General features: G+C 39.7%; 1 protein-coding gene across 1 annotated transcript in view; it reads right to left on the bottom strand.

The window, feature by feature from the left end:
* Positions 1-498: 498 nt before the first annotated feature.
* The window catches only part of siae (sialic acid acetylesterase), a 62,521-nt gene continuing 51,087 nt past the window's right edge, over positions 499-11,932 (bottom strand). The window contains exons 7-10 of the mRNA XM_072238508.1: positions 8,834-8,967; positions 6,514-6,668; positions 5,525-5,717; positions 499-3,972 (exon numbers count right to left, since the gene is read on the bottom strand). Of these exons, the coding sequence (XP_072094609.1) occupies positions 3,739-3,972; positions 5,525-5,717; positions 6,514-6,668; positions 8,834-8,967 (716 nt within the window). The 3' untranslated portion in view covers positions 499-3,738. The remainder of the gene's footprint in view (positions 3,973-5,524; positions 5,718-6,513; positions 6,669-8,833; positions 8,968-11,932) is intronic.

The raw sequence follows: 11,932 nt of genomic DNA, 5'->3' as shown, positions 1-11,932 counted from the left end.
CACGCTAGCTGTCACTGAGAGAAATACTAAAGCTGAACAGAAAAATAAAACTTTGTGTTTGTACCTGCTCCACACTCGTGCCAGTCCACCTTCATGTTAGCCACTCCAAAATTAATGCTCTTCTTGAGCCTACCTACTTTTTATTAGCTGCTGTTAAGTAACTAATTAGCTGAATAACAATTAACTAACAAGGGTTTACTCACTCTACTAGCAACTTAGTAAGTTGCTATCTTACCTCAAAGTCTCCCACTTTTGCTCCAAGTCCCAACTCCTGCAAAGTGAAAATCTCAGTATATTTGAGAGCTCATTGAATCACCTCGAAAATGGGACATGATACCATTCCATACAAGGAGACATGTTATTAACATTGTTATTTATTAACAGTTGCACAATAAGTGAGGGCTTCTTTTTCTTTTTCAATATTTTTATTGATTTCTTACATAATAGAATACAGAGTACAGTAGGATATAATATATATTGATTGCAATATATTGGAATCACAAATATAGTCTCATTACCCCATATCTGTATACATTAAATTTAAACATAATATTGAAAAGAGATAATTTTATTATGCAAAAAAAACTACACCCACTACCAGAAAATAAAACAGCTGTTTGGTTTAAAAAAAAGGAAAAAATCCTTATCATATAATAAAACATATTGTTAGCCAATATCTGTGCTTAATAGCAAATCAAAGATTTTGAAAATAGTTCAAAAAAGGTCCCCATAATATTAAAAAATCTTGTCTAGGTTCAGAAATTGTCTAAAGAAATATTTCTCATTCCCAGCAAAGATATAGATCCATTATGGAAGGGTTTCAAATTAAAAATTATATCAAGTAAATTCTTATCTGGACTTTTAGGAAATGTATGTACTTGAGAACGCAAAAAGTCTCTAATTTGTAAATATCGAAAAAAGTTAGTTTTGGGTAGGCTATACTTAGCAGACAATTGTTCAAATGAAGAGAGACTATCTCCAACAAACAAATCCTGAAAACATTTAATACCCAATCTATTCCACTCTTTTAAAAACTACATCAGTCATAGAAGGTTTTAAAAAACAGTTAGAAAAAATGGGACTTGAAAGTGAAAAACTCAATAAACCAAAATAGTTTCTAAATTGTACCCAAATCCTCAAGGTGTGTTTAACTACAAAATTATCAGTTAAATTACTTAAAGATGAAGGAATTGAGGATCCGAGAAGAGAAATGATAGAAAATTTATAAACAGAATTAGCTTCTAAAGAAACCCAAGGTGAGTGCTTCAACAAGGAGAAACTCAGTTATTACAGTGTTATTTGTTATTCAGTGAACAAAAATGAGTGCTCTATCATGAGCACTGGACTCTGTAGTATCCAGGACATCAAGGAAGGATGCCTCAAAAAGGCAGTGTCCATCATTAAGGACCCCACTGAGGTACAGAAGCCTGAAGTCACACACTCAGTGATTCAGGAACAGCTTTTTCCCTTCTGCCATCCGATTCCTAAATGGACATTGAACCCATGAACACTACCTCACTACTTCTCTGTTTCCATTTTTACACTACTTATTTAACTTAACTATTTTATTGGTATATATTTTTTTTTCTAATTCACAGTTATTTTCTCTATTATCATGCATTGCATTGTACTGCTGCTGTAAAGTTAACAAATTTCACAACATATGCCGGTGATAAACCTGGACTCTGACTGAAAAAAATAGTGCAAACTGACAACAATGAACTCTGTTTCATCAGAGCTGCAGCAGGATAGGAGGTGAAGTGATAATGAGCAGATCCAAGGTTAAATGCCTTTTCCGACTCTTCCACTGGGGAGTATTTCTCTTTTGCAGGAGCATCAGCCACAGTTCCTTTCACTGCTCTCCCAGCCCAGTTACCTACACTGACCTTTCTCCAGACAACGGAGGTTCAAATACTGCAGCAGGAGTCCCTTCCTCGCCTACTGCTGCTGCTACATGTGAACAACTAGTAAACACAATGTACATCACTGCATCTTCATTGGCTGAGCAACAGTTACATCTCAATGCAAGTAACTTGCACGTTTGGTCACTTCACCCCTTTTCTCATCAACTTCTAAAGATTCCACTGTTTTGCACTCTTCTCAGCTTTGACTTCATCATTTAGGTGAATGCATTCTATTTTGTATGTTCTGTACCTGAGTTGCATTTAGTGCAAATCTAAACTACTGAGAGTGTAAACTCTCATCCTTTTCCTACTGCCCCCAATTTAAATTGGATGGATGGACTGTATCAAATCTTCACAAAATTATCAGCAGCCAAGCAAAAACATGATTGGCTCTCATTACTTCAATATCACAACTCACAGAGTGAGTGCCAGTAATATAATATGCTCTCCTCCACCTGATGACTGAGCAACATGGTTATGTTCAGCAAAAAGGCAACACTACATGGGAATCTAGTCAGCCATTAAGCTGGCAAGTTATAATAATTTGATTTTGCATTGATTTGCTCACGAGCCATTTCTCCACTTAGCTCCGAGATGGCACAAAATGGGAAATAGCTAGTCCCGGGTCTCCTCGCACTCAGCAAGTTATGCACTCTCACACGTTCCAACTCTTTTCATTAACCTATTGTAACAAATAACTAACAGTTCATGAAAATGTGTTAGAAAACTGAAATACGTAAAACACAAAATGCTGGAAACACTCAACAGGTCAGGCAGCAGCTGTGAGAAGCGAAACAGAGCTAACATTTTGGGTCAAGGATAACTGACAATAAATGGTGAAACTATCAGTCCATCTTTGGAATGTGGGAGAAACTGGGGCATGTGGAGAAAATCCACTGGGTGAACTCCACACAAAAAGCATTCAAGCTCAGGATTAGACTTGGGTGCTGTGCCACCGTATCAGTCTTGAGGAACGTAACAGGACAGATGCAGCAGAAATGATTTCCCCTCAGGCGGAGCAATAGAATCAGGTGTCACAAGCTCAAAATAAGGGGACATCCATTCAGGAACAAGACAAGAAGAAACCTATTTACCCAGAAGTTAATGAATCTTTGGAACTCCACCCAAGATGGTTATAGAGACTTCACTACTAAATACAGTTAAAACAGATCAGAAAGATTTTTAGATATTAACAAACATTATGTTAGTGCAAGAAACTGGCATCAAATTGTGATTTTAGTGAACAGCAGAGCAAATGAAGAGCAGATGGCCTCCTTCTGCTTCTGTTCCTTGTGCTTTAATATTTTTGTACATCCACTTGAGTAACAAGTAGTAAAGGAGCAGCAATATGGCACTCCTAGTGTTAGAAAGCAAAGCAATAAGAATGATTCCAGGAAAAATGTTTCAAGAACTTTGCATTAGTTTTTAAATCATACTTTGCGGGTTCCCAATCCTTGGGCATTACACACCTTTCTTCCGATCTACCAGGAATGCAGGAACTCAAGACAATCACTACTAGAGCAAAATGTAGAATATATGACCCAGAAACACCTGGGAAAGATGCATTAGAAAATATATTAATCTTAAGAAGCATGAGTGATATGGCCATACCTAAATATAATACACCTGCAGAGATCTCTCAGATTTTGTACTTTTAAAAAATCAATATCACTGTCAGTTAAAAGACAGCTGAATCAAAATTAATCTTATATAAGAACATGATCACAAGAACAATCAATTTTTGAAGGGCTGATGGAAGGCTCAATATGCATTTTATAACCTAACCAGCTCACTTTGTTACTTGAATCTTTTGATTCCATCTGATGATTTTTTTTTATAAATGATCATTTTTGGGTATGATGAATGTTGGGGCAGGCAACTTAGAACTTCTGCTGTATAGAGGACATTTCTTCAGAATACAGGGCCATTCCCTCCATGCATAACGAATTCCATTCACTTTCTGCTGGCACTCTTCCAGTGACAAAAACACTAAGTTGACAGAACTGTTAACCATGGGGGCCGAAACCCACTTACAGTTCGAATTATACCACTTTGAACAGCATCGAACCTATGGGGAATAAAAACGTCCAATCATTGATACTGGTTCAGTCCACCACAGCTCACCAATCTCAACACACTTGTTCATGTAAAAATGATCACAGGCAATTTTATTCCATAACTACAAACTAACTTGGCCCTGAATTGCCAAGAAAAGCTCTGCTTGGTTTATTGCTTCCTGCTCCTGACAGAAACCTGCTGATCAGTGTGACAGGCACAGAAAATGATCATGGGTACCACACATCATAGTGGTATGGCACCGTCTTCCTCCCCATTGCAGTTCTCAGGGGCAAGTAATTGGAAAGTGTTGAGTACATCCAACACTTTGTTTGATTACAGGACACAATGATTTTGTAGGAGCAACGATTATTAAAAGAGTAGTAGAGAGACTGCTCAATTCCTAGCCTGGAGCTGTGCAAGGGATTGATTTCAGAGAGAGAACAATTTTTTTTCCATACAGCACTGATCAGCATTTATTTACCTGACTGAATTAATAACTCAAAGGCTTTGAAGGTACAAAGGAAGCAAGCGGTAATTGGTTCTTACTCAGAGAAAGTTTTGAATAAACATGTGTTAATAAATCTGTCAACACATATCTGTTTATTGGAACTGTCTATATCTAAACATAGCATTGTATAGCAGAAAAACAGGCTCTTTAGCCTTTTTGCTACACTAATCCCATTTGCCTGCATTAGATCCATATCCTTCTATGCCTTGCTTATTTAACAGCTTATCTAATTGCCTCTTAAACATAGCAACCACAAGAAAATGCAGAGTGTTGTGGACAAATCATGAGAACCAGCTTCCCCTCTGCGGACTCTGTCTGCACTTCTCGTTATCTGAGTAAAGCAGCCAACACATTCAAAGACCCCACCCACCCCAGACATATTCTCTTCTCCACCTCCCCTTAAGCTGACGATGCAAATGCCCAAAGGCATTACCACTAGGCTCAAGGACAGTTTCTATACCACTATTATGAGACTATTGAACATCCCCTCGTGCAAGATGGACTCTTGACCACACAATCTACCCCATTATTGTCTCCCTGTACAACACTATCTCTATAACTGTAACATTTGATTCTGCATTCTATTGATTTCCCTTGTACTACCTCAATGCATTGTTGTAATGATGGTATGCTAACCAAAGATTTTCCACTGTACCTGGGTACAAGTGACAATAATTAACTAATTTATCAATTGTATCTGATTTCTCCACCTCCTCTGGCAGCATTTTCCAGATTTCAAACACTGTGTAAGAAAAAAAACTTCCCCTCAGATCTACTTTAAATCTACTACCCCTCACCTAAAACCTGCCTTCTCTTATTCTTGATACCCTTAGCCCTGGATTCACCGGAACCAATTCCAGAAGATCTGTTAAATAAAACTTTTCTTCAATAAATTCACGTTGACCATGCTCAATCCTATTATGCTCTCAAGTGTGTACTGCATTAGCACATCTCTGAAGCTAGATTTTGCCTCTTTTAGTTATATTATTGCTAATCCATAATCAGGTGTGGCGGTTCAACCAGTCATCAGAAGCTGACTGTATCTGTACCATACCTCAAACACATCTTTACTGAGCTCCAGTACAGCAAGTTCCTGTGAATAGGTGATACTCAATTCTGTGGAGTTCTTTTGCTGGAAGTGCTTTGGAAAAGGACCTTGGAAAACAACTTCAGTCTCTCCGTAAGCTATGGCAAGAGCACCAAGGTATAATCTGTAGGCTACTTCTTGTTTATACCGCGGATGAATGCTGAAAAACATAAAAGTAAGTGTTTGCTGTCACTTTATACAAACCTGATACTCCAGAGTTTGAATTTTATGGATTCCAGACCATCTCTCAAAGTTAACCCGAGAGCCCAGGTAAGCACTTGGTGCAATACTCTCAAAAACTATGGCACATTCACTCCTGCTGAAGATCCCGTACCAAATAAATGAATGCCGGTTCTCTCAGGGTTCCACCTAACCATCATTCATTTGGGATTTTGTGGGATCTTGCCATTCACAAATTTGCTACTATGTTTACCCGAGTGCATTACAACTCCTCCCTTGGAGGGTCAGACACCCTGAGCCAATAGACTGGTCCTGGACTTATTTCCTGGAATAATTTACATATTACTATTTAACTATTTATGGTTTTATTACTATTTATTATGGTGCAACTGTAACGAAAACCAATTTCCCCCGGGATCAATAAAGTATGACTATGACCATGACTATGTCCATCAAAGGAAAGTTCGTGTTTGTGATGAATTCCAATAATAATTATAACAAATGAAACCAGGTCTTTCATCTGCTAATAATTCTTCACATGGCTCTTTTGCCACAATTATAACTCTGCTGAAGGTTGCACCTCATTGATGTTGTCACTTAGTCTATTCCTTTTGCCCGTCATCACCACCTGGCTGTGATATTTCATCTCCTGTGAAAGTACATCCTGGAATGGACAATGCTCACTGAGAACACAGTGTGCTCTCTTCACATCCAGCTGTTTCTGACAGAATTTATTCAGCAGCATCTGGAAATACATTTTAAACTTTGTCACTTACGTGCCATAAGGAGATTTCTCATCCCCCAGGTCCATTGCAACTGCCATGAATGTCCTTTTCATTTTAGGGTTTGGAGCATAACCAAAATCAGCCGTTTGATGCCAGCGAATCCAAGGGTAGGAATCGTCTGGGACTTTATGGTGATAGGTAGAAAGCTACAAAAAAGTAAATCAATGTTAAAGACTGGAGTCAAGAAGATTTGTGTTCTGAACAGGGGCAAGGCAAATTTTGGTGACATCAGTCAAGAGGTTGCAAAAGTTGCTTAGGCTAGGTTGTTTGCAGGTAAAGGAGCTTAGGCAAGTGGGAGGTTTTTTTTTCCAAGTGGGATCACATGAGTTCAAAGACTGCATGTTCCTATTAAAGTAAAAGACAAAGCTGTAGATGTTGGGACCTCTGGATGTCAAGAGATATTGTAAATCTGGTCAAGATAAAGGAGGCTCAAGTTAGATACAGGCATCTGGGTTAAAGTGAATGACTGGATGTCGGTGTAGACTCACAAAGGAGATTAGGAGGGCCAACAGGGGGCATAACATGGCCTTGCCAGAGAAAACTATGGAGAATCCTAAGAGAGTTTTATTTTTTAAGTATATTAAAGAGAAAGGAATAACTACAGTATGTAGAGGACAGGGCCTGTCAAAGACCAAGCCAGAATCTATGTGCAGAGGTGCTGGAGGTCGGCAAAGTTCTCCTTTGTTTTTACCATGGAAGAAGATGTGAAGACTTGGGAACTTGGCAAGGTTAATAAAGTCATTTTGAGATCATTCCATGTTACAGTAAAAGGGGTGTTTCATGTGTTTAGATGTATGAAGGTGGACAAATCTCCAGGTCAGGACAGGGCATATCCAAGAACATGATGGGAAACTGTGGATTCTCACTGTGATATTTACAACATTACTATCCTTCGGCAAGGTACTAGAAGACTTAGAGGATAGCAAACGTTGTACCTATATTTAGGAAGGGCTATAAGGATAGACCTAGTAATTATACACTCAGTGCCACTTTATTGGGTACACCTGCTCATTAATAAAAATATCTCATCAGCCAATCATGTGACAGCAACTCAATGCAGAAAAGCAAGCAGACATGGTCAAGCAGTTTAGTTGTTGTTCAGATCAAACATCAGAATGGGGAAGAAATGTGATCTAAGTGACTTTGACTGTGGAATGATCATTGGAGTTGTTTGAGTATCTCAGAAACTGCTGATCTCCTAGTATTTTCACACACAGCAGCCTCGAAAGTTTATAGAGAACAGTGTGAAAAACAAAACATCCACTAAGCGGCAGTTCTGTGGGCAAAAACACCTTATTTATGAGAGAGGTCAGAGGAGAATAGCTGGACAGGTTCAAGCTGATAGGAAGGCAACAGTAACTTAAATAACCCTGCATTGCAACAGTGGTGTGCAGAAGAGCATCTCTGAACACACGTGTCGAACCTTGAAGTGGATGTTCTACACCAGCAGAAGACCACGAACCTGTTTGCCGAAGTCTATTTTATCCCTCAGGGTGCTCTCCAGCAACTTTGTTCGTGGAAGGCAAGTTGCTGGAAAGCATTCTCAAGGATAAAATACACTTACACCTAATAAGACAGAGTTCGACTCGGACAGCCAGCGTGGCTATGTGCATAGGAGATCTCAGCTTATGACTTTTGAGTTTCTTGATGAATCAACGAAGAGGGTCGACGAGGGGAGGATGACAAACAGAGTATATGTGGATTTCAGTGAGGCTTCTGATAAAGGCTGCTCTGGAAGGTTAGAGCACATGATATCCAAGGAGAGTGAGTAAACCAGATACAAAATTAGCAGGATGGTGAAAGGGTTTTCTCAGACTGGAAGTCTGTGACTAGTGGTGTGGCCCATGGGTCGTTGTTGGACCCTTTTGTTATTTCTCAGTGATATTAACAACTTGGATGAGAATATAAAAGGAATATTTAGTAAGTTTGCAGATGATACTGAAATAGGTGGTGTCATAAACAGTGAAGAGGATATCAAGAATTGCAGCAAGATCTTGATCTTAATCAGCTCGGTAGGTCACCATTCTGTTTTCTGCAACAACTGGTAACTTCCACCAACTCTTGCCTTTTAATTCCAGATTTACCTAATTAATTGTTACACCACAATTAAACTCAAGTCTCCAACATGTCATGTTGCAGTGTTAGAGGGCCAACAGGAACACAATGTCCGTGCTCTCAACATCCAATGATTCATTACAAGCCAAAAAGATGTACCTGATGAAGATGCAGCCAGTAATATGAAGCTCTTGAAGTTCTGGCTACAATTTGAAAATCGGAATTGCGTAAATCAGATTAATACTTTTTAAGTTACCTGGACAAACCCAAAAGGAAAATTGATTTCTATAGAACCTTCAGACCCTTGATGAAAAGTTTCCCTCCAATCCTCAATCATAGCAGGAAAGGTGCAGTTATATTCAGTGTTATGCCAGGCTGCGTTCGCTTCCCCTACAAGAGGACCACAGGAAGCTGAGCTCAGCCAGGGAATACAGTAATGGATAAAGTATGTCAAATCACAAACAAGAGAGAATCTGCAGATTCTGGAAATCCAAGCAACACACACACAAGATGCTGGAGGAACTCAGCAGGCCAGGCAGCATCTATGGAAAAGAGTAAACAGTTGACATTTTGGGCCGAGTTCTTCGGCAGGGTAAAGTATGTTTTGGTTTTACCATTCAACCAAGCTCACAGTTTCAACATTCTTTGTATTTTTTTGGTGCAATTACAGATGTGGAATTCAAAAAAAATATTCACCACAGCACTTAATTTAATACATCAACAGCTGATCATCACCAAGGAACTAAACATCAGGAAGGGTGAACATTCCCCAGATGATGTGAAAGAGGGTTCAGTGATGTAGGAACAAATGCTTCTCTTTGTCCCATTTCTGTGGAAGATCAGCTGTTTGAAATGTTTCTGTCTCCACAAATGCTGCTGAATATTTACAGCACATTCATTTTTCTTTTAAATTTCAGGCTCCCAATGGATTTAAACAAGGAAAAATCTCTACTGGCCTGGATCAGCAACTTACTCAACGTGAGCCATGGCCCTTTGCCTTTCATAAACAATGTCTCAGCATCTTTCCAAATATCCTCCCCTGAAGATAGCGCCCAATCCCAGAAAATGCTCCCGCAATATAGAGCCTGAAATCAATGCTCTCCCTCCCACCCACAGCATCATACCTGAACAGCTTCTGAGAATAAGAACAGCTTATTCACCACCCAAAGCACCAGCCCAGATTTTTGAAAGGAATAGCTGGCATATCCTGCTTTAAACCTTGGTTAGTACATGACCTCTGTGTGTGACTAAAAATTCCTGGAACTTTCAAACAATTGTCAGCAATGATTGTTAACATGGGGTCCATTATAATATAACTTGTTTTGATTAATATTTCAACAATTTCAAAGAGCTCTATGTTATAATGTTAGAATTGTTTTGAAATGTATCCATCAAGCTGGTATAGGAGCTTGAAGACCCACACTCAATGTTTTATGAATAGTTTCTTCCCCGCCACCATCAGATTTCTGAATGGACACTGAACCCATGAACACCAGCTCATTAGTTGTCTTTTGCACTATTTATTTCTTTTTGTGACTTATAGTAATTCTCATGTTTTGCACAGTGCTACTGCCACCAAACAACAAATTTCACAACATTTGTCAGTGATAGGGGTGCCACGGTAGTGTAGTGGTTAGTACGACGCTATTACAGCGAGGGGCGCCCGAAGTCAGAGTTCAATTCCGGCATCCTCTGTAAGGAGTTGGTACATCCTCCCTGTGGAATGCATGGGTTTCCTTCGGGTGATCCGGTTTCCTCCCACAGTCCAAAGCCGTGACATTTGGAAATAAATTGGTCATTGTAAATTAGGCTACTGCTGAATTGAGGGGTTGTTGGGGCAGCGTAGTTCAAAGGGCCAGAAGGGCCTACTCCGCACTGTATCTGTAAATAAAAAAAATTAAAAATAAAGTAATAAACCCTATTCTACCACCTCACCCTCAGCTCTGAACTGAGAAGTGCTTACAAACTATTTTCAAAACCAGTTACCCACAAAACCAATCATGGCCACAGTAAGCTCATGCACAAAACACATGTATGCTTTCTCTCAGCACCATCCCACACACATTTCAAAATGGCTTCTCAGTACCACCTTCTCAAGGACAATTATTTGCAGGCAATACATACTGACTTGTGTGTGTCACTCAGACCCAATGAATAAGCTGTCTGACCAAGTACAGGTGGTCACAGTCAGCCACTGTGTAACTTTGAATGAGGTTGTTTCGAGTTACTAGATGCTCCAGTCTTCTTCCGAAGTGCTACAGGTTTTGGGACTGTTGTACATTGGAGGGCAGTAAATACGATCCCACTATTTAAGAAAGGATGGAGAGAAGGAAAACAGGATTGAAGATTGGTTCATCGGAACAGAGTCTGAAGAGTAACACAGCCTCTACCACTTTCTGGCAGCTTATGCCATTTCCATGTGAAAAACCTTCCCGCTTTAAATATCTGCTCTCTCACTTTTACCCTCTAGTTTTAGATACCCCTACCCTTAGAAAAAGACTGTACCCATTCACAGGTGTGAATGTCTATAAAAAGAGAGGGGCAATTTGAGCTCAGGTTGTAATGGCTGTGTACCTGCTCAGCCACTACAACAAGAGATCCACAGACCAAGTCATTGCACCTCCACTGAAGGATGCCACAACTTCAGAGGTAATTCTGCCCAAAAACTCACTGCAAAGTTGAACGGTACGAGCTATCTTTCAAACAGTTGTACGATAATGTTCACCACGAAGCCATCTCAAATTTACAAACATTGGAGGACAGTGCCTGGAGGATGTACAAGTCAGTAGCTCAGGCTGCTAATAGCAAAGCAGCTGAGGCAACAAGGTTTAGAGAGCAATAAAGCTGTCTAGTGACAGAAGGGGGACTGGTAAACAGTTGCATTCACTGGGATAAACACTGCAACCTCGATAGTTAATATTTTAGATACGTGCAGAATCAATGGGAAAAGTTAGGAAAACTAAAGAATGTGATTAAGGGGTTAGATGTGGAACCAGTACATTCTCATCAAAAAGTAAAAAAGATTTGTTGGGTTAGATGCAGGGAACATGTTTCTCCTGACTGAGTGGTCAAATCATGCTTATCTACTCCTCTGCAAAGATATATACAGCATCTTATTAACCTACCAGCACACCTTTACCATGTAGAGGAAATTGGAGCACACAAGACAAACGATGTGCAGAGTGACCGAAACCAACCACAATACTCCAAGTGCGGTCTCACCAACAACTTTACGACTCAATGTGACCCATTATTATACTCAGTGCCCTGACTTAGGAAGGCCAGTGTGCCAAAAGCCTTCTTCCCTAACCTGTCTACCTGTGACCACACCTTGTAGATGAGGGAGGTCGGAGGA

The sequence above is a fragment of the Mobula birostris genome, chromosome 20 (assembly GCF_030028105.1).
Source record: "Mobula birostris isolate sMobBir1 chromosome 20, sMobBir1.hap1, whole genome shotgun sequence".
Classification (NCBI taxonomy): Eukaryota; Metazoa; Chordata; class Chondrichthyes; order Myliobatiformes; family Myliobatidae; genus Mobula; species Mobula birostris.
Note: the sequence above shows the minus strand (reverse complement) of the source record. Positions and strands in the feature narration are given on the sequence as shown.